Here is a 24,612-nt window from a genome sequence, read left to right as displayed (position 1 = left end):
CAGGGCCCATTAGAGGACATGGGGCCCTTGGGTCACCCTCATGAAGTCTTTCTGGTTGTTTGGTCAGAGACATTCACACCAGTGACCTGCTGGAGGTCATTTTGTAGGGCTCTGGCAGTGCTCATCCTGTTCCTCCTTGCCCAAAGGGGCAGATACTGGTCCTGCTGATGGGTTATGGACCTTCTATGGCCCTCTCCAGCTCTCCTAGAGTAACTGCTTGTCTCCTAGAATCTCCTCCATGCCCTTGAGACTGTGCAGGGAGACACAGCAAACCTTCTGGCAATGACACGTATTGATGTGCCATCCTGGAGAAGTTGGACTACCTGTGCAACCTCTGTAGGGTCCAGGTATCGCCTCATGCTACCAGTAGTGACACTGACTGTAGCCAAATGCAAAACTAGTGAAGAAACAGTCAGAAAAGATGAGGAGGGAAAAATGTCAGTGGCCTCCACCTGTTAAACCATTCCTGTTTTGGGGGTCATCTCATTGTTGCCCCTCTAGTGCATCTATTGTTAATTTCATTAACATCACAGCAGCTGAAACTGATTAACAACCCCCTCTGCTACTTAACTGACCAGATTAATATCCCATAAGTTTCATTGACTTTATGCTATACTCTGATTAAAAAGTGTTCCTTTAATTCTTTTGAGCAGTATATATATATTTGCATTTCAGCTGTCATATCAAATTTCAAAAACACGATATCAATTTTCAAAAGCACAATAAAAATTTCTGCCTTGTGCCCTGTGTTGGCTGGGATTGCCTCCAGCAGACCCCCGTGACCCTGTGTTTGGATTCAGCGGGTTGGAAAATGGATGGATGATATCAAATTTCAAAAGCTTGATATCGAATTTAAAAAGCATGATATCAAATTTTATAAGTCCGATATCAAATTTCAAAATTCGGATATCAAAGTCAAAACTAATGATATCAAAGTCTTGCAAGCACATATCAAATTAAATTGACTAAATGTTAAAACGGCTTACCATACTGCTTACGGTAGAACTTGCGGCCTCGAGCTCATGGCTGCTATAATTTCTGTAAACCACCAGGCGTCACTATTTTCGAAGCTTCGGATCTTTTTTCGGCACAATCGGAAAGAACCTTCCGAATCTTCACGGGGCTTCGTCATAACTATAGCATGTATTTTAAGTACATTATGCTATGTTGCATACTTTTTATATAGTATTGCTTGAAGTAAATTTTAAAAACTATACTTTATTTTGCATTCCACTTTTACTTTTCCGTTTGTCTTTCACAGTGTTGACACATCCGGGAAATAGGAGCGCATTGTTGTGACGTAACATCTGCGACGCTCTCTTTGCACGTGTAGTCAAGCTCGCGCTGCTGAAGCTATGCGCCGTAATTGAAAGTGTTACAGACTCAATTGATAAGATCATGAAGTTTGCATACAAAGTAAGTTCGCCTTTTGTTATTTTCGCGGACGAGTGGAACGAATGTTATTTGTTCCTGTGTCTGTCTTTTAAAACACTTTTCTGAACGGTTTTCCTGTAAATGATTGAGGACAGTTTTTTGGCAATCGAGTTACAATTATACTATGTAGCTTATTTATTATGTATAGTTTCGGTACATAATTAGAACACATCGAAAACTGCCATGCATTTAAATTTCGACATTTCGTACCTAATACCCGCTGCTATCTACCACTGAATCAACGCAGATTCCCTCGGGTTTGTCGAAATATTCCATCTATCGAGCTGCGCTTCTAAAGATTACTGCGCGTGCTTTCACCGCAGTAACCCCTGCTGTTCTCGTGCTAATCAAGTTGTGAGACATTGAGGTTAAATCCATCCATCCATCCATTATCTGACCCGCTGTATCCCAACTACAGGGTCACGGGTGTCTGCTGGAGCCAACACAGGGCGCAAGGCAGGAAACAAACCCCGGGCAGGACGCCACCCCACCGCAGGGAAAACACACACTAGGGACAATTTAAGGATCGCCAATGCACCTAACCTGCATGTCTCTGGACTGTGGGAGGAAACCCACGCAGACAACAGGCAAACTCCACGCAGGGAGCACACGGGAAGCTTGCCTTGAGGTTAAATCCTTAAATAAAAGTATTCGTTTTACTTTCCTTTATATTGGTTTTGTGTCCTTTACTGTATTAAAATAAGAAGTACAAAACAAGGACATCTATCCATGACAGTGAGTGGGTAATGGGGTGCAACTTTGAACCATTTTAAGGGCTACAGTCTGTGTTTAGTACGATTTTGTAAAAAGTAGTTCGCATCTTTAAATAACGTGACTTTGTTTTGGCTTGGTTTTCCTTGCAGCGGTTCGCAATTGTCTGTTCAAAACTGAATATTCAAGAAATGCCTATTGATAGATAGATACTTTATTAATCCCAAGGGGAAATTCACATTGAAATCCCCATGTCCTTCTACTGTTTGGCTCTAAAACAGATAAGAAAATCCGAGCTTTTACTACACAACTTTTTTATCTTTCTTCAAAATAACAATTTAAGGTTGCCAGACAGAGTTGTGGTTATCTCAGTATTTACGTTGCTATTACAATACATAATTTACATAAAAGGCTATTTCTTTCAAGGTTTTCATTTAGCATTGTATATTTTTTATTCGTCCTTATTTTTTTTTCTCTTACTCTGATTAAGAACTGTGTGTTTAATATTAGTTTGTATCCAGTGTTATTTACTTGATGTTTCTTTGTGCTTTTTATTTATTCCTTTTGTACCCTTTGTGTATCATCACATATTTGTAAAATCCTGGCAGCATGTTTCGGTAACGCATTTTACCCTACATTGTGTCAGAATTGGCCTTAGGTGCCATCACATATTTGTAACAGCTTGCTAACATGTCTTGATAAGGCTGTTCACACTACTGTATTGAGATATAATACATAGTAGTTGGTTTGGGGATCACTTGTAAGCATGTCTTTTTTATTAAACTTTACTTTGAAAGTGTTTCCCAATTAAAGGAAATACGTCAATCAGCTTGTGCTACTTGAAAGTTTTTGAGTTTGTTAGATAAGTAAATGAAAATAAAAAAATGATTTATTTGGAAGCATTTTTTTATATAAAATAAAAATGACCATCCTGTTGTTTTAGCTATTAGCACGTAATAAATTTCACTGAGGTACCACAAACCAATAGACATAAGTGTAGATTTATGCTATGGTAGTGCAAATTGACAGAACATTGGCTGATTGAATACACATTTTTTGCTTCTCTTTTAGGGCCACAATTTTGACCCTCTTTCATATCGAAGCCTATTACACTGCATACTGAATATTAAATTCAATACTTCAGAAAAGTTAACACTTTTATGTGATGATTGTATGACTAAATTCGACATTGTTTGAATGTTTGTAGTGCTATCAACGTAAAGGGCTGCTCATTTGTGTTTCCTTCACAATACACAAGTTTCTTCTCATGGAGCTCCATGGTGGCATAATGGTTAGTGCAAATACCCCAAACAAGAATACCAGTCCTAGCGTTGTCCACGTATTTTTGGGATGTGAAGGTCATTTTAACTGACCAATCCAAGTATGACTTTGTGAGAGGAACCTCAGAATTTTCCAGGGCACAGTTTTTACTGGGCTGGATTCAGTGGCGTCACTAGGGTGGAGCTTTAGATAGATAGAACTTTATTTGTTCCCAGAAGGAGATTTTACTTTTTGCAGTAGTTCTTTAAATAAATAAACACATAAATATATACAGTACACACACTATAATCTCTGAACACACACCAAAATGACTAAAAAGAAAGAAAACCTCTGACTCGACAGTCACAATTGCAACCCCAATCTTTGAGAGTCTAATCCCACTTCATTCTTATTTTGCTTTCCGAAATGCATGGGCAACTGTGCAGAAACATAATGGGGGAACCCGCTTTTCCATCAGTCATAGTTGTTGGACTAGGGGTGTTCTCCGTGGCAGAGGCTATGCCCCTAACAAGAGCTAAAGATAGTGACATCCCAGGTTGGATTTTGCTTTGCCCCTTACATAGACAGTATGGATTCTGACTGCCCACAACCCAAGACTGGATAAAATGGGATATACAATTCATTTATGGATAGATATTATGTTATAAACCATTACAGGCCACACTGTGGTGTATTATAGTCTTTTTCACAACTCAGCTTACACAATTCACATTAATTTAGTTCAGCTTTATTGTCCTGTACATACAACAGTTAAATTATGAATTACATGGCTTTTCAATAGTAACAGTAATAAAGTACTAACCATAGGACACAAACAAAAGCATACACCCAAAGAATGAAACATATACAGTGTATACAATATATGCAAGTATCAGTACAGTATTGTTGTTAAGATTGCCTGGTTAGTAACCTTGCATGCAAGAACACATGCAGTATTTGTCATGACTGGCTTTTCAGTAGCCTTACAACTTACTGATCAAGACTGTCTGCAAGTCGACTGGTGCGGGGCCTCCACTGTGGAGGCAATTGTGACTATTTGGAAATAACAACAACATTTATTTATATAGCACATTTTCATACAAAAGATGTAGCTCGAAATGCTTTACAGGATGAAGGAAGAGAAAAAAAAAAACAAAACAAAATTTAAAAATAAAATTAGACAATACTAATTAACACAGAATAAAAGTAAGGTCACGTGGCCGGGGAGGACAAAAAAAACTCCAGACGGCTGGATAAAAAAAAATAAAATCTGCAGGGGTTCCAGGCTACGAGACCATCCAGCCCCCTCTAGGCATTTTACCTAAATAAATCATCTCAATCAGTCCTCATGGTTTTCAGGCTTCAGATGGAAGAATTAGATGATGATGTCATGTGGACCTCTGGCCTTCAATCCATCAATGTAGGGACATAGCAGTGCTTTGCTCAGGTGGTGGTGGCGCAGATCGCCAACACAGAAAACCAGAAAAAGAACAGCAGAGAAAGTAAAGGTTAGTACGGATTTCGGAGCCACCAAGAATGATTATCATAATTTAGTGCATATAAAGAATATCAGGGTTAAACTAAAATGAAGCTATAAAAAAGCCATGTTAAAGTAATGAATTTTTAGCAGTGCTTTAAAGTGCTCCACTGTATTAGCCTGGCGAATTCCTATTGGCAGGCTATTCCAGATTTTAGGCCGCCTGCCTCACCACTTCTTTAAAGTTTAGCTTTTGGAATTCTAAGCAGACACTCATTTAAAGATCTAATGTTACGATTTGGAATGTAAGATGTCAGATATTCTGAAATATAAGATGGAGCGAGATTATTTAAGGCTTTGTACACCATAAGCAGTATTTTAAAGTCAATTCTGAATGACACAGGCAACCAGTGTAGTGACATCAAAACTGGAGGGATGTGCTCAGATTTTTTTTTCCTAGTTAGGATTCTAGCAGCTGCATTCTGAACCAGTTGCAATTGATTGCTGTCTTCTTTGGGTAGTCCTGAGAGGAGTGCATTACTATGGAGGAATATTTCTGACAAAATTAAATAAATATATAAATGCGTAAATGAATAAAAGTACTGTAAAATGTGAGCATAAATAAATAAATGTGTCATGAAATGAGAGCCTGAATAAATGTTTGTTATGAAATGAGAGCATAAATAATGTTTCACGAAATATGTTTTTTGTTGCTTATTTATTTATTTAATTTTGTTCGTAACATTCCTGCAAACCATCATGAAATACGACTTGAAATAAAACTGTCACTTTCACTTGTCAAAGTTGAGAGGGTGGGCTCTAACACGCCCTCTGGTTACTGATTGGTGAATCAATAGCACAAGAATTAATTAGAAAAATGCTTACTACTGCCGATGAAGTGGATTCTGCCGAAGATATTATGTATTTAAGAGAGAGAATTAAAGATTTATTGGAAGAAATTACAATGTTGGCGGCCCTTTTAGACTCCAATATAGATGAAACTATTTTTGAAATTATCGAAGAACAAGTGGAACAGACTCTACTACACTCCAGTTCAGCTGATGCAGTTCCCTGCTCTGGACGTCCATTCTTTGACATTCCAGCTGAGTCAATAGAACACCTTCTGCTGTGCAGTTTTAAAGTACGACAGATTGCAAATCTATATGGTGTATCGGAGAAGACGATCACAAGGCGAATGAGCCAGTTTGGTATATGGTAAGCTGCAACAGCTGTATTAGTTTAGGTACTTTGACATGGAATGCCGAAAGCAGCGCCAGCTAATATTTTGAACTGAGTATTTGACCCTTGTTTTACAAGTATAAAGTCAGGTGCATATTCACAGCTACGTTTTCAAACAACTTTGCCACTGATCAGAGTCTTAGGGTGTATTGCCCTTTGGCTTTTGGGTTTGAAATGCTGAACGTGATGTTCATTATTACTGTGTTAAAAGTACACTGTGCCAACCATACCCTGCTTGGCTTCAAAATGTTTTAAGTGGTGTATCCTCACTACCGGATATTGTGATCATCACCTTAATGGTGAGCAGTCTGTCTTTGTGGTCGTGACCAACAATTTTGCAGAGTAATGGTGAAGCCCTTGCCACCCATTTTTTTCTTGAGTTGTATTGATTGCAAAGCTTGTTACCCTAGCTGCAAGAGTTAGGGTGCTCACTGATTGCTTTTAACTTGTTTTTGTGCTGTGTGCCGGCAGTGATTGTTATGTTAGTCACTGAAAATGAAATTAGGCAATAAATTGTAAATAGACATGTTGTATATTTCAGAAATTCAATATCTGTTGTGTATTTTGTGTATCACATGGCCTCTTCATGTAATTGTTGCATTTGCTTTTGTGGTTACCCACAGCTTTTGTGAATAAGTTATGTTTTTAAATTTTTCTCTCATATTTGGAATGATTTCTTGGAAATTCTAGTTGGTTATGCTTTTTGGGTACTGAATTAATTTTGATATTATGATATTATATAGCACATTAAATGCTTTGTGTTAAGTGTTCCCCGAGCCATGTTAAATTGGTACGTGCTTCTTAAACTGACTTCCTCTTGTACTAAGGAGGCGCCGGTAGTGTTCGCTGCACAGAATCCATTCACTTCATGATATTCCTGCTCTCTGAACATTTAGAATGCTAAGATAAATACTTGATATCATTTTCATGATGAAATGCATAAAAGCATGCATTAATCATATGGGGGCACAGCGGCGTGGAGGTTGCACTGCTACCTCGCAGCAAGGGTGTCTCGGGTGTACCCTGCCTTGAATTTGCATGTTTTTCTGGTGGGTTTACTCGGCGTGCTTCAGTTTCCTTTCAAAGCCATTTAGGATGTGGGGTTTTGTTATGCTATATTGAGCCTGCTAGTGTATTGCTCGTATTCACCCTGAGGTGTGCTGGCGACTCATTCAGGATTTGCCTCTGCCTTGCACACAATGCTTGCTGGGATGGGTGCAACCCTGAATGGATGGCATAATTAAACATGTATAACAAAGATATTGTTAAAGTTCTGAACACTCCGTGGTCTAAGTTTAGTAACTAGTTTTAATTTCACAAAGACGTTTATCGTGTGGTAATTGGTTATGTGGAGAAAGTAAAAAGAAGGATAGGAACTGGGTTTTTGGTACGTCAGACAGACAGCACGCATGCAATAAAGAAGGCCCGCTCAAAAGAACATTGATTGAATTCTGTGTTCGTGTCTCCAACCACCAGATCACAAACCCAAAATTTACACAATATTTAAGTTAAACCTTTGCGATACCCATTCATACATCCAGTTTTTTAGAGCCTCGTCACACCTGCCATAAAGTTCTCTACATTGAACGTACACCTGGGGACGGACCCCTTACTGCGAGAGAGCAGCACTACCGTGCATGTTTAATACCTGCTTTAATGCATTTCATCATGAAAATGATATCAAGTATTTATCTTAGCATTCTGAATTTCCATGCATAGCAGGGTCATTATCATGAAGTGAATGGATTCTGTAAGGCGATCGCTGCCTGCTCCTCCTCTTAGTGCAGAGGAAGTCAGTTTAAGAAGCATAGTGATTAACAACTGGGTCGGGGAATAGTTAACACAAAGCATTTAATGTGCTGCATTAACTTCTGAAGGGGTTTGAGAAAATCTAGTAAATTAAACAATGATTTTAGGATGAAATTTAGTTTACGACATTCTACTTTAGTTACAAAATAAACTATGAGAATAAAGTGAAAATGTCGACTTTAATCTCAACATAAACAACGAGAATAAAGTGGAAATGTCGACTTTAATCTTGACATCAGCGTCAAAATTAAAGTGGAAATGTCGAGAATAAAGTCAACATGTTGACTTTTTTCTCAACATTTTTTTCCTGTGTCCGTATTTTTTTTTTCACCGTGGCCCTAATATGATTCCATAGGGCTATACCACAAATAGTATTATAAATGCAAGTTGCAATTTTATTATTTATGTATATAGCTTAGCTTGAAGCAAGGTCCATATTAATGCAGTTTGCCTAAATGATAGTTCAGTTGGTAAAGATGTCATCACCAAATTGCACTTGTTTTACTTTATTTTAATTTGGTGAATACTGTGTAATGCACCTGGGCTTGAAGTACAGGTGCCAGTCATAAAATTAGAATATCATGACAAAGTTGATTTATTTCAGTAATTCCATTCAAAAAGTGAAACTTGTATATTAGATTCATTCATTACACATAGACTGATGTATTTCAAATGTTTATTTCTTTTAATTTTGATGGTTATAACTGACAACTAATGAAAGTCCCAAATTCAGTATCTCAGAAAATTAGAATATCAATTAAGACCAAAGCAAAAAAAGGATTTTTAGAAATGTTAGCTAACTGAAAGGTATGAACCTGAAAAGTATGAGCATGTACAGCACTCAATATTTAGTTGGGGCTCCTTTGGCCTGGATTACTGCAGCAATGCGGCGTGGCATGGAGTCGATCAGTCTGTGGCACTGCTCAGGTGTTATGAGAGCCCGTGTTGCTCTGATAGTGGCCTTCAGCTCTTCTGAATTGTTGGATCTGGCGTATTGCATCTTCCTCTTCACAATACCCCATAGATTTTCTATGGGGTTAAGGTCAGGCGAGTTTGCTGGCCAATCAAGAACAGGGATACCATGGTCCTTAAACCAGGTACTGGCAGTTTACGTGCCAGGTCCTGTTGGAAAATGAAATCTGCATCTCCATAAAGTTCGTCAGCAGCAGGAAGCATGATGTGCTCTAACACTTCCTGGTAGACGGCTACGTTGACCTTGGACCTCAGAAAACACAATGGACCAACACCAGCAGATGACATGGCACCCCAAACCATCACTGACTGTGGAAACTTTACACTGGACCTCAAGCAACGTGGATTCTGTGCCTCTCTTCCTCCAGACTCTGGGACCTTGATTTCCAAAAGAAATGCAAAATTTACTTTCATCAGAGAACATAACTTTGGACCGCTCTGCAGCAGTCCAGTCAGGACACTTCTGACGCTGTCTCTTGTTTAAGAGTTGCTTGACGCAAGGAATGCGACAGCTGAAACCCATATCTTGCATATGTCTGTGCGTGGTGGTTCTTGAAGCACTGACTCCAGCTGCAGTCCACTCTTTGTGAATCTTCCCCACAGTTTTGAATGGGTTTTGTTTCACAATCCTCTCCAGGGTGCGGTTATCCCTATTGCTTGTGCACTTTTTTCTACCACATCTTGTCCTTCCCTTTGCCTCTCTATTAATGTGCTTGAACACAGAGCTCTGTGAACAGCCAGCCTCTTTAGCAATAACCTTTTGTGTCTTGCCCTCCTTGTGCAAGGTGTCAATGGTCGTCGTTTGGACAACTGTCAAGTCAGCAGTCTTCCCCATGATTGTGTAGCCTACAGAACTAGACTGAGAGACCATTTAAAGGCTTTTGCAGGTGTTTTGAGTTAATTAGCTGATTAGAGTGTGGCACCAGGTGTCTTCAATATTGAACCTTTTCACAATATTCTAATTTTCCGAGATACTGAATTTGGGACTTTCATTAGTTGTCAGTATAATCATCAAAATTTAAAGAAATAAACATTTGAAATACATCAGTCTGTGTGTAATGAATGAATGAATCTAATATACAAGTTTCACTTTTTGAATGGAATTACTGAAATAAATCAACTTTGTCATGATATTCTAATTTTATGACCGGTATCTGTAATAGTGCAACTATCAGTAATAATACTATTATTTATTTTATTGTTATTATTTATTAGTTTAAATATTATTCAGTTTAATGATGGTGAAGTTGTTTAAAAAGTCACTTTAACGTGTCAGTGGACAGAGATTGTTAACATTAACAGAGTGTAGTTGGTTTACAAAAAATATTTACTATTTATTCCTTTTCTAAGACATGTTCAGTGTAATGCAACTTTTGACAAGCACCTCTGGATATTTTAACAAGTCTAAATGCCTCTTTGGATGGTTGAAAATATGTTGTCAAAATTATAGTTTGTTTTTGCATAATTTGTTCAATAAAAAGGTTCTATATTTTGACTGCATCTGTCATGCAATGTGATTCTTTCTCTTCATTAGTGCCACCCCCTTGAAAAGTATCACTTTATGGGGCCATGCAAACCTGTATTAATACTTGTGTGCACATTAAAATGTTTTTTTTGTACAATGCTCATGACAGTGGAATAGGTTATTCTTAGCCAGTCTACTGCAGTAATTGCAGTGGAAAATGTGGTTACCATCCACTCATCCATGGGGAAAAAAAATACCGTCAAACTGGGATAATTTAGAAAAATACCGTGATATAGAGTTTTGGTCATACCGCCCACCCCTAGCTGCAAGTACTTTAGCATCAGACCCACTAATTAGTAAATAATGAATTGATTAAACAATTCGGATACCTAGAAAAGTAGAAGGAAAATCAAGATGAAAATATTGTTAAAAAGAAAAAAATACATTATTCCCATATATATATATAAAGATCTATATATATATATATATATATATATATATATATATATATATATCCATCCATATATATCCATCCATCCATTTTCCAACCCGCTGAATCCTAACACAGGGTCACGGGGGTCTGCTGGAGCCAATCCCAGCCAACACAGGGCACAAGGCAGGAACCAATCCCGGGCAGGGTGCCAACCCACCACAGGACACGCACAGACAACACCAAGCACACACTAGGGCCAATTTAGAATCACCAATCCACCTAACTTGCGTGTCTTTGGACTGTGGAAAGAAACTGGAGCGCCTGGAGGAAACCCACACAGACACGGGGAGAACATGCAAACTCCACGCAGGGAGGACCCGGGAAGTGAACCCGGTCTCCTAACTGCGAGGCAGCAGCGCTACCACTGCGCCACCGTGCCGCCCTCTAATTTCTATATTGTTCCCAAAACACAGAACTTGGGGAAAAAACACATCATTTAATTAGCCCAGGAGTCCGATTAAAAACAGAACCTGCAGAAACGGGGGGCGGTGGCGTTGGGGCGGGTCATAGGACCGAGGTTGGGAAACACTGTTCTAGACCCTTCTGATATGTGGTTGCTGCCGATATTTCAGTTGTTGTTTGAACTCTGTGGTATGGAGATTTATCCAAAAAACACTAGATTCTACAGTACATCTAACATCAGATACAGGGTAGGTGAGCATTTTGGGCATCTAGCATGCACACACTTTATTTATGTATCAGCTAACACATACATACCATTGAGTTTCAATTCTTCATGCTGTTTTGCTATGCAATGGGCACATTTTATTCTGTTAATGATTCTGAAGGCTTGTCAGAGCTTAGATCATCCTCAAGAGACATTCTGCCACATCTGTTGACTGTGACGTATGAGGGAGTATGGGACTGGTCCTATTGCATATGTTGGCTAGGTGAGAAGGCATCTCCAAAGATGTTTTCTCTTGTGCTGGAAATTCAGTAACAGCATATTTGATTTTTTTGCAGTCTTTGGCATCCATGTTAAGAAGATTCAGAAAGAAGAACAATTCTCTATACACTGTACAACTTAAGTGTATGCATGACCACATGCTGTTTTATGTACTTTTAGAATGATATGTTTTAGTGGGATCAATAAAGCTCTGGGTCTTGCATACACATAGCAATGTGCAGCAGTGCACATTACTACCTTGCAGAAATGCCAGAGTTCTTAATTAATGCAGTCATTCACTTTTTTAATCCACTTTTTTTCAGTACAGATTTGTGGAAAGGTACAGCCTGTTCTAGCAAGACTGAAAAGTGAGAAACAATCCTGGATAGGGTAATGATCTACTGTATATTTGGGCAGAGACCCACACTTGCTAACATGTGGTCAATTCACCTAACATGAACTTCTCTTGAATGGTTCAAGCTGATGATTTACATTAAAGATTAATGTATGGTCTAAGTCCAGATGTATATAATACTTCAAAAAAGGAATACTTAATTCATATCCTTCTCACAAAATACACATTTGTACATCTTTATGAATAATTGGTCCTATGGTATGACTGTTGTGATCATGAAGTCTACCTGTTTTTTGGACAAAGGTATAAAATTATCTAAAATTGTTTCTTTTTTATTTCCAGTTTTCAAACTTGCTTGGTACAGTGTATCGACGTGGCAATCTCAATTTTTCATTTGATGGAAATTCTCTCATCAGTCCTGTTGGGAACCGAATTTCTGTTTTTGACCTAAAAAAGTAAGTGATGCTAAATATTTTGCATGTAGTAAGTTTGAAAGATGAAAACCGATTAAAGTCCTCTGTAGAACATGCAACATTTTAGTGGTTTTCGTTATTTATGCATTAATATGCTTATTTAAATTGAATTTGCTTTTCTTTGTTTTATGTTTCTTTGAAATTGTGTAAATGCATTTTAAACTGCATTGTGTGTATGAAAATGTGCTATAGGAATATATGTTGTTACTGTTTTTTTATGTTGTTATTTCAGTGTGAGGACTTGAAATTTTCTTTTCATTATACGTTATTCAGATTGTTAAAGTTAATTGTGAAGGTGGTTTATTTTAATAGGGCAGTTTGGTGATGTTTAATATTTATGTGTGCTTCCCATGATGCCATTTTGTTTGGCGCTGGAGTCACTATTTTATGCAGTTTTGTTTGACAGTTGCCATTCAGTTGCAAGTGCCATTATCATAAATTGAGTAACATCGGGTGTCATGGGGTATAAAGTTTGGCCACTGGTTTCACTTCCTTATCTGAGTTTGTAGATTCACCAAAGAATTCTAAAAGTGCATTCATGTTCAAAAAGTTTTTCTAACTTTTTTTCCCCATATGGCTTTTTCACTTCTAATTAGGTTTTGTTTTGGGCTTAAGACAATATATATTTTCTTATATATAAGTTTTTTTTTTTAATTTTTCTGGTTTTGACTTTTACATTTGTTATGACCCCCGTTTATCTCATTTATCTCCTGGTTCTCCTCTTTGTTGCATGGCTTTTCATGGCAGTGAGTACAAATGTTCACTTTTTTATTGCTCTTGATATTGATGGTTACAATTTAGAAAAGTGGGTGATGAGTGTCACGCAACTGTATACTGTACTTTGTATTTAATGTTTACTTATCACTGAAACATTGACATTTTTTTTTTTATAAATCTAACAAGTGTTTTTTAGGATCAGAAGTTCAAATTCCTTATGAATTAATTCAGCAAATTTGGATTTGTAAATAAGCTTTTCCTTTTTTTTTTAACCCATAGCAACAAATCTGAAACATTTCCAGTATCGACAAAGAAGAATATTACTTGTGTAGCATTATCTCCCAGTGGAACTCTTGCAATTCTGGTTGATGAAGGTATGTAGCCTTTGCAGCACAGCATTTCACTGCTATTCACAACACCCCTTTTAACAGGTAGTTCTCCAGATGTGTATTCTCATTTGAGAACCGTTTCTCACCCCGCAACACTAGAGATTGTAATACATTTTTGCTTAGGTTGCACACCTTAATAAACTAGTATACTGTATTTTGTAGCAAGGTTTTTCTCACTGCATTATGCTCATAAAAACATTTTAATATTTTTCCTATGTTAGGTAGAGCTCAGCTATACTATACAGCTGAGAATGGTTCAACTTCTATTAGCATAGTTATATGCCACATGTACACTTCATTTGGGGTGGGTTGTGTGAAATTTAAAGGGGTGGCAGAATAGAGTCATGACTTTTTCTTTGTTTGGATTCTAATCTTGCCTGACTTAATAGGTGTAATCACCGCTTTTGGCTTGCTTACAACAGGGCTCACTAGATATAAATTGTGCTGTTAGGGTACCATGGCTCCTTTTGGCTATAACCGCACCAAGAATGCACTGGAGAAACAGATTAACTGCTATGGGCTATATGTAGTGCTCAGTAGTAGAAATAATTAGTTTTTGAATTTATTTATATTATTTGTTTCAAATTTCTACTGTAAGATATGATGTTTGAGCTAGTGTGTACTATACATAAGCTTTAATTTTATTATTATTTCTATAATTGGTTTTTATTTTTATTATGGAATTTTTAAAATATTTTTATTACAATTTTAAACTTCTTTAGAACTGGCTTTTATTTTGTGTAGTCATTAACAGTGTATTCTACTGTTAATGTTTTTTATTAAATTATCTGTTTTAAAAATTAAATAGCGAATAGCAAAGCCTAAGCTTAAGTAGTATATACTTATAGTTTATACTTTTAACATAGAACTTAATCCTCAAACAGCATTTCAGTACTACTGATGGGCAACACAGCAGTGCAGGTGCTGCGAGGGTCTGAATTGATGTGATTCAAGCATTGGTGCTTTATTTGAGAAAATCACCATGTTTTACACACACTTGGACTTCTTAGACTTCCTGTTAACAGATGTAAAGGAGAGAATGTTGCACTCTTCCACTCTGTGTGATCCTGCTCTTGTGTTACTGTGAATGAGATGGCACATGTTACAATGAAAACACTGCTTATCAATATGATTGGGAACTTAAAAGTCAGCAAAAGCCAAATCTTAATAATCCAGTATCTATGATGCACCATTCCATCTAGAGATGATTCATCTAAAGGGAAATAACCTGATCAAAGGCAAGTTTAATGAGGAGGACCTGTGCACGTTTTGCACACAGTGTGCACTGCAGTACACTAATAGCAACAGACTGACCACTTTTATTTTGATTTTGCTTGTCTCGACCTACATCTGGAAGTCAGGATTTTCACCAATGAATCTTATTAAGAATTAGAGATGTAAAAGACCCACAGATGAGTATCTCAAAACATAGCATGCACATTGTGTTGAACTCCCACAAGCTTGTCTTGAGCAAACTTGCAATGCCATCCATCCCACTAATGAAGTACACTTCTAACAGTCATTTTATTTTGGGCCAAGTTGCTGATGATTGTTTATTTACGTTTCATAATATATATTAAAAAGTACAAATTTGAAATTTGAACTAGATGAAGAATAAAGCAGAGAACAAGAAAGTAATCACAAGTGGTAGCAAGGCTCATGGGCTCCTGGCCCGGCATCAGTGGCATACACATGCCTTTCTGGCGTAATAACATTATGCTTAAAAGTTCCAGGACACGGTTTGAACAAAACAATTGAAAATGGCATATAAAAATGTAGCAGTGAAATACACTTTCAAGTTTCTTTAGGTATATTTGACATATTGCAAAGAAAAAAATAACAGTGGGAACTAAGCAAAGCCAGTACGCCTACAGTATAAAGTAAGGGTACAAAAAAGGGAAAGTGGCAAATTTCTAAGTTATGGATAGACCTTTCAATTCTAGCATACAAATTAGTAGAAACTGCTGGTAATTAAAAATAAAGAAATGGCAACAGCTGATATATTTTATAAATAAATACGGAAATTATAAACAGAATGTGAAAAATGACTGATTTAGGCATACATTAATAGCAGAAAAGGTAAAACTTCAGCAATGTATAGATTTGGTTTATTTTTTTTTTTTATTAAAAATGTAGAAGCATAAGAAATAAAATTACAAATTAGCAGTTCATAAATTCATACATGTTAGTGATGCTTAAAATGTTTCAGACAAATAGAGTACCAACAGTCACTTCCATGCATAATTACGTGTTATGATTGCCACACATGTTCTAAAGTATTTGGAAAAATACTAAAATTTGAATAAAATCTTGCAGGCTTTGCATTTCAAAATCTTGGATTTTAGCCAGCCACCCATAACAATCCCTCAAAAGCACTGATACTGCCAAAGTGGTGTGCGTCACTGGTATTGGTATTAAAGGTTGCAAAGGCCAGAGATGGACTCTAAAGACGGACAGTGAGGTAAATTTAAGAGAGAGACCTGATTAGTGACTATAAACATTGGACTGCGGAGGTAACCTATTCTGAAGAAGTGTAGTGCAAGAGTGGTCACTACAAGTGCTTCAGTCATTCCAGCCACTTTTTAAAATCAATTACTCATTACTGCTATTAATGGAACATAATGCTGATGTGGTGCAAAGCAAGGCAACAGATGACCAGCTAACTTGATTCCTTTTCACAAAGTCTATAAAACATTTGAATGGTGCTGTAAGACAAAGGAAAACGGACAATTATGAAATGTCTGGTATGGCAGAATAAGAGTATTAGAAAGCCATGAGATTAAACAAGATGTTTGCTTGAGAGCAAGTATTGCCTTCTAATTAAGAAATTAACTTAAGTCAAAATGGTGGCGCTCCATGAACTGAGTTTGAGACCCATGAGTTAAATGGTCGTCTGTTTTGCATCTTTCAAATGTTTAGCTGATGGTCAAGGAATATGAAAACAATTAAGTATTTTAAATATTAAAAAATAAGTTCATTAATATTATAGCAAAAAAGTATGTTCCATTAGTACGTTATTATTTATAATTAACACTTTGAAGGCTGAAAAAAAAAAAAGATTTAATGAAAAGCACACAAAGCAATGGTTTCAGACATAAATCAACATAAAACGTTTGTTGCCATGTGCTTTAGCTGCTGTCGCCGTCTCTGGCAGCTGTGCGGGATGGCTCGACGGCCAGCAATAATGCACGGCTGGCTGGCTGCCTGGCTGTCTTCACATGGCAGGTGGGCAGTCACAGTGTGATGCAATCTGGTTTGTACCACATGTCATTGTAAGCGTTGGTCCTCCCAGGCAAACGTTGTAGGCGCATCAGCTACATGAACATGTTCAGCACCATGGCCAGCTTTGGAGCGACCAGCTGATGCTGGTACCTAACTTTCATTTTTGATCTCCATCTACAGATTACTTGCATCAAAATCGGAGTCCAACAAGTCCGAGTCCAATTTAGCGATAATATGCAAAATGTTGTCTGCATAGTATTTTGCTTTGCACATTTGCTTTTGTCTCTCACCAGATGTCATTGCCATTTTAGAGGTTATTTGCTCTTCGCAAGTCATGCATGCACAGGAAATCAAAGTCAGAATAAATTAAGCTTTCTTTCTAGCAGAGAGAGTCAAACTAAAATGTAATGGCGAGTTTTGTTGCCGTTTACAGCTGATTATCGTTCTCTACCCCTGAATTTTGAAAAAAATCGACATCCGCCCTGAAAGAGTTAAGAAAGTGGTATGACACATTATGCTCATTTAGTACCAATAACAGGCATGGTGGTTACAGTGGTAGTGCTGTTGCCTTGCAGTAAGGAGACCTGGGGTTGCTGTGTGTACGAGTTTCATCCTGGTGCTCCGATTTCCTCCCACAATCTAAAGACATGCAGGTTAGGTGGATTGGTGATGCTAAATTAGCCTTAGTGTGTATGCATATGTGTAATGTATTCATCCAGTGATGGAGTTGTGCCCTGTCCAGAGATTGTTCCTGCCTTGTGCCTGATGCTTGCTGGGATATGCTGTAGCATCCCCACAACCCTTCTCTGGATAAGTGGATTTGGATGATGGCAGGAGTACTAATAACCAATAAAGTTCAGCTTACTAAAAGAATTATAGAAAAGCACAGTGGTGCTGGGAGTGAGTGTGGAATCCTCTTTGTAAAAGCAGTAAAGGAGGCATGATTACTGTTTTTCTGTTGTTCATTAATTAAGAAAGTTGTCACTTATTCTTCTTTATTAACCTTGCTGGGCTCATTGTTACATTTATTTCCACATGTTCGGGCACAACAAAGTTAATGAAAAGCTGGAGTTACCCACTGCAAGAAAGACAGGTTTATAGTGTTAGTGTCCACTGTGATCATTTAGTAGCACAGATTTTAGCCAGCTGCCTGATTATTATAAATGCATAGATAATTACATATAAAAGTGACAGATTTAAATTAGTGATTTAATACTCACTTTTGCTCTGATACAATAACTGTCCATAACTACTTGACTAATGTTTGTTGACCACACGTGAACAACAGAGCACACTTTCACAGAACACTGATACGTTTCTAACCTGGTTTGATAAAGCAATTTTTATCCAACATTAGCCAGCCTGTTACTTCCTTAGTTTAACCCATTCTTAATTCAGAGAGTACTCCTCACTATTGTGGGGAACAGCCCAGACACAGACAGGTAGACATTGTTTTAAATCACCACACACGTTTATTTACACTATTATTTACAGTGAAACAGCACACCCCAGTGCCTCAGCACCAATCACCCTCAGTCCAGGCCCTTTCCTCAATGCCTCTCTTCACCGCCTGCACTCCTCTCGCCCTCGGCTGGAGGGAGGCGGCCCCTTTAATTCTCACCCGGATATGCTCCAGGTGCTTCCCGATCACATTCCGCCGGTCCTCCAAGGTATGGCGGAAGTGCCGGTTGTGCACCCGGAAGCACTCCAGGTGTCCCTGGTCTTCTTCCCCCCCAGCACTTCCTGGTGTGGTGGAAGTGCTTAGGGCCAGAGCTCCTCAGGCATTCGGTGGTCCCCTGGCGGTGACCACGGGCCCCTGTAGGGTTGAGCTTCTAAGCTCTGTTCCCGTGGTCCCCAAAGCCACCAGGGCGGTCGCCCCCTCGTGGTCTGGAGGAGGCGTAATCCCTCCTCCGGTCCTTCTGGGCGTTCCGGCTGTGTACCACCCCCAGCCACTCGCCACACTATATATACAAATCATGCTTTTTCGAATGGTGCAACATCTGAAAGACTCATTTTTTTAAGTTTACTTTTCCCTTTGCAAAATCACCAGAAGCACTGGTGAAACTGTGATAGACAACATAACAAGCCTTTCAATGCATTTGGGCAATTTTATCAGCGTGCTCTTCTGTGTTGAGCCAGTGTACTTTTTCTTTTTTCTGCAGTTAAGAGGTTTGATCCATTTAATATGTAGTTATGGGCTGTTGTTTTTTGGTGGTGGTATAGTTTCCTTTGTATTTGCAGCAGGTTTTGCAGTAGCTGATCGTACAATGGTGACAGTAAATGAGAATGATTACAGATTCATCAAGAGAAGGTGCAGGATAGAGAAAAGGTGTAAAAATCAGAACATTAGATGAAACTGGAGTGACAAGACACATTTTAATGTAAATTTATTTATATAGCACATTTAAAACAACATAGTAATACTGTGGCCAAAGTGCTTTACAATAATAGAATCAAAGAAAAACAAAACAATTTAACATAAAAAACATAAATAGAAATAAAATATATGAACATAAAATAAGATACATAATAAATAGAAATAATGTTATATAATCACAAAGAGAAAACCATCAGTATTACTGAAGGTCATGGAATGCAAGTGAATAGAAATGAGTTTTTAATCTTGTTTTGAACAGTTCAATTGTAGACGACTCCTTTATATGATGAGGTAAAGAGTTCCACATACGAGGCACAGCAGCTGCAAAGACCCTGTCTCCCTTAGTTTTACACTTGGTACGAGGGACAACCAGAGACAACTGACCAGAAGATCTAAGCACTCTGGATGGCTGGTGTAAAACACGCAATTCAGGTAAATAGGCAGGCGCAAGCCCATGTAAAGATTTAAAAACTAGCAGCAAGATTTTAAAATTAATTTGAAAACTGACAGGCAGCCAGTGTAAAGAAGCTAAAATAGGAGAAACAGAGTCCTTACTTGCCCCAACCAGAAAGCGAGCGGCAATATTTTGGACCAGCTGTAACCCGTGTATCAGAGATTTGTTAATCCCAGAATACAGCGAGTTGCAGTAATCAAGGTGAGAAAAAATAAAAGCATGAGTAGCTTTTTCAAGAACCCTAGAAGATAAAAAAGGCTTTATCTTACCTAATAGATGAAGTTGGAAAAAGCAACTCTTGACTACAGAATTTACTTGTTTCTCAAAAGAGAGGTTACTATCAAAGGTAACACCAAGATTACAGACTTGAGATTTGGAAAAGACAGAGAAAGAGGTGAGAAGTTCAAGACCAATTTGGGCTTTAGCTGATGGACCCACTATAAGCACCGCCGTTTTATTTTGATTTAGATCAAGAAAATTATTAGCCATCCAGGATCTTAGTTCAGACAGACAGTTGTGGAGTTGATTTGTTGCAGAGTTGCAGACAGGAATATAAACCTGAGTATCATTAGCATAGCAGTGAAAAGAAATGTAAAATTTCCTAAAAATTGCTCCAATAGGGTGAAGGTATATAGAGACCCAAAATGGATTCCTGAGGAACACCATATTTAAGAGGAGCAGCAGATGAAAAAGAGGAATTAAAAGTCACTGAAAAGTGTCTACCAGTTAGATATGACCTGAACTTGTTAAGAGCAGCCCCTTTAAGCCCAACAAGATGTTCAAGCTGCATCATCAATATTTCATGGTCAGTGGTGTCAAAGGCAGAGGACAGGTCAAGGAGGAGAAGGACTGCCACATCACCTGAGTCAGTAATAAGGGAGATGTCGTTGAACACTTTCAGGAGTGCCATTTCAACGCCATGATAACGCCTAAAGCCAGATTGGTAGATCTCAAATGAATTATTGGAGTTAAGGTGATCGACCATTTAATTATAAATAATTCTTTCTAGAATTTTAGCCAGAAGTGGCATTTGGGAAATTGGCTGAGAGTTGGCTAAATCTCCAGGATCTAATTCTGCCTTTTTTAGACGGGGACGGACTGCAGCATGTTTAAAAAATGAGGGCACAACCCCCGAACTAATAGAATCATTTATAATCGCTAGTAAGGATGGGCCCAACACATCAAAGGCTTCCACTAAGAGACGTGGTGGTACTATGTCGAGGGGGCTGGGAGCTAGTTTAAGGGTGTCAATAGTTCTTTTTAGCTGTGAAAGTGAGACTAGATCAAAGGATTCTAGGACAATGTAATGATTAAAAGTATGAATTTATATTCAGTCTGAACAATGCCATGGCAGATAGTATTAATTTTTTTGACAAAGAATAATAGAAACTGCTCCCATCACAGAATGAGGGTGAATGGCCACGTTAATTGAATCAAATAAGACCCTAGGATTCTTTGAATGACGGGATACTAAATCGGCATTGAAGTCTCTTGTTTCGTTTTCTTAACTTCAGCCTGGAAATTGAAAAGAGAAGTCCTGAAAATCTGTTTCGAGACAATCAGTCCATCTTTTTTCCAGCGTCGCTCAGCAGTCCGACAGGCGCGGCGCAGTGATCGTGTATTTTCATTTAGCCAGGGAGCAGGTCTTTCCTTATTACTGCGTATCTTGGGCAGAGCAATTGCGTCTAAAACCGTTTTACAGGAAGAATTAAATTTTACAACAGAATCATCAATACCATTATTTTGGTCATGCACATAAAGACTAGAGAAAATGGTTTTAAAATCAGATATAATAGAAGAATTTAAAAGGCGCGAGCAGCGTGCCGGACAGCTATTAGTTGGGACATCAACAGTAATATTCAGATCCATCATTATAGAAAAGTGATCAGTGAAAGAAACATCACATAAATCAATATTATTCACTGAAATATCACGAGTAAAAACGAGATCAAGGGTGTGACCGAGAGAGTGAGTTGGCATATTAATATGCTGTTTAAAATCAAATGAGTCCAATAGTGATAAAAAGTCATTGACCAAAGGTGTTTCGATTGACAACAAACGTGAATGGTGAAATCACCAACAATAAATACTTTGTCATGGGAGAGGGTGATATCAGCCAGGAGATCAGAGAACTCAGAAATGAAAGTATCATTAATTACAGGAGGTATATAAACCATGGCAAATAGCAGAGAAGGGGAGCTGCACACTTCTAAAAGTTGAAGTTCAAAGCGGCTCTGACACAAGAACATACTTTTAAAAACACTGGCAATGCCCCCCCAGGACGAGTCAGACGAGGAGAGTTTAAAAATGATTAACCTGATGGAACCAAGTCAGTAAAACTTGAAGAGTCACCATTTAAAATCCAAGTCTCAGTGATAAGGAAGAAATCCAGATTATTTGAGGTAATAAAGTCTTGCAGAATAAAAGTTTTATTAGACACTGATCTCAAGTTCAAGAGAGCAGCCTTGATAGAAGTAGAAGAGCTTGTTGCAGGATGAGCACTGGTGAGCATGCGGAGATTAGCAGTGTTTACTACTCGATTGCAGACGAGGAAAAGGGATGCCACCTTGAAATGGAGAAATTAAATCCAGTGTCCAGCGCCCATTAACCAATGATGGAGTCCTGAGCAGGAGAATATGGGTCATAGACGACTCGCGGGCATCGTGAATCAAAGTTCTGGGACTTGAGTTGGCGTTGTTTAACAGCAATTCCGGCTCTTTTCCCACAACGGCGGCGGTGCGTTTGCATTTCCGAGAGGCATTCAGCACACAGATACAGGTGAACACCAGCATCCAGGTGAAGAAGTCAGGAGATGAATAAAACAAAGGTGGAGGTTCACAAAAAATCCAATTAGGAGATAAAAATTTAGAGGAAAGCAAGATGGTGACAATCTTACCTAGTAATGTAATAGATGATTGGAATATATATATTTATTTTGCAAGAGACAGTATGCCTTGTGAAAGACCTAAGAGCCCATTTACTGTAGCCTTGTTTCCTTGTTTTTTAACCAATACTTTTGGGATAATCTTTAGTCCCATGAGACCCAGTTTTTTGTTTTAAAATAAGCAGGTTCAGAAAATGCTGCAAAGCAATTCACGAGAGAGCAGGTTACATTTTAGATTAATTCAGAAGAGTTTGTTGAAGAATAAACAGCTATAGGAACGCAACAAAGCAGGTAGATGGAAGGAAGGGAATGAAAATGAAAGATAAGAGCAAGTGGGTCAATTGATACTAAATTTTGAGCTGTTAGTCATGAACCTTAGCACTGTACTATTATTGAATGTAAATAATTCCCTAGAGGTGTAATTAACAATGCATTTTTAAATGTATCATTTATGGTATGACTAAAATTATATTAAAATAGAATGTTTGAATAATAATATGATTTATGAACATAATCAATGATGATGGGTCAGGAAAATTAAATGGTATGTTTGCTTGCTTGCTTGTTTTTCTACTCCTCTCACTTGACTATAAGTTTTCTGTTTCAGTCTACTGTTTAAAATTGACTGATAAAACACTTTTGTTTACTCCTGACTGCATCTGTTGTACTATCAACAGGTGTAGTTGGAGTTGTTTTTCACAAATCCCCTTTATGGCAATTCCACAACCAGGTTATTTGACAATCTCTCCACACACCATACTAGTAAATTTACTTGAAGTCTTATGGTGATATAACTAAAATATGTACAGTAATGGGATGGCCAGGAATTACTTCATTGTGAATTGAACCAGAAACAGAATAAATTCTTGGATAAAATATTTGCATTATCTTCGTTTCTTTTACATTTTTTGTCTTGAAGATGGAGAGGCTTTGCTTGTTAGTCTCACCACGAGAGCAGTGCTGAACCACTTCAATTTCCACAAGCCTGTGCATTGCATTTCCTTTTCTCCTGATGGCAGGTGACGTACATCTTTTACTTTGTGTTTTTTGTTAATCCTTTATGTATGAGCCAAGTTCTGTATTAACATTTTTATGTTCAGTTAATTTGAGAATTTGTTACATTTATTTTTGTAGTTAAAGATTAGTTTATACATAAAGAATAGGGCTAGATGATAATTCATTTTTAATGGGGTATTGTTATTTTAAGAAGGGGTACTGGGAGTTATGGGAACTAGGAAGTTATAAGTTTGTGCATGGATTAATAGGGCTTTGGAAACACAAGGTTTTCTAACCGTGTCTGTCTTGAGTTTCATTTTGACTGTGGAAATATATAACATGGACAATAAACATTGTTTGTTTATATAGAACAACAGAGTGGATTAATGTGAAACGCCAAGGACTGGACACGCACAAGTTCCTGCTGTAACCACGCATTGTTTCACACCTTCACTTTAACACTAGAATTTCCACAATTGATGCCAAATGACATTGTGTTTTTTAATCTTTAATTATTTCATCAGTGTGTGTGTCAGACTCCTGTTCTTTCTTGACTTTTCCTCAATTGACGAATTTCAAATACCTATGTTATTGCAACTTTGAAACTTATTCTGAAAGTGTGATTGATGATATGTTTATTTTCTTTTTTATACAAAATATCCCCTATTCCTTCACCAGCAATGCCATTGAATGTTGATACCCAGGTGTTGTGGAAGTGTTGGATAATTTATTCCAAACTTGTGACCTCACTCAAACATTAGTTGCAGTTCTTTAGTGAATCTACAATCGCCACAGGTTGTCCAACAAGAACAGTTCAGAAAGTGAAGATGTCCATCATATATTTTATTGAAAATGCAATTCCAAGCCACTCATAAATCCAGAAACTATTATTAGTTTGCAAGTTATCATATTTGCTTTGTGATTACCCTGAACTGTTTCCAAAAACAAACAACATTTCTGGAAGACCACAATGTAAAATGAAATTGTTGCATCATAGAG

The 24,612-nt window shown here is 37.8% G+C and overlaps 1 protein-coding gene across 1 annotated transcript in view; it reads left to right on the top strand.

The window, feature by feature from the left end:
- Window positions 1-1,298: 1,298 nt before the first annotated feature.
- Window positions 1,299-24,612, top strand: part of pwp2h (PWP2 small subunit processome component) — a 79,761-nt gene continuing 56,447 nt past the window's right edge. The window contains exons 1-4 of the mRNA XM_039744029.1: window positions 1,299-1,416; window positions 12,444-12,556; window positions 13,571-13,665; window positions 23,537-23,636. Of these exons, the coding sequence (XP_039599963.1) occupies window positions 1,399-1,416; window positions 12,444-12,556; window positions 13,571-13,665; window positions 23,537-23,636 (326 nt within the window). The 5' untranslated portion in view covers window positions 1,299-1,398. The remainder of the gene's footprint in view (window positions 1,417-12,443; window positions 12,557-13,570; window positions 13,666-23,536; window positions 23,637-24,612) is intronic.

Source organism: Polypterus senegalus, chromosome 2 (assembly GCF_016835505.1).
Source record: "Polypterus senegalus isolate Bchr_013 chromosome 2, ASM1683550v1, whole genome shotgun sequence".
In the NCBI taxonomy this organism is placed as follows: Eukaryota; Metazoa; Chordata; class Cladistia; order Polypteriformes; family Polypteridae; genus Polypterus; species Polypterus senegalus.
This window is presented reverse-complemented; position numbering and strand designations above follow the sequence as displayed.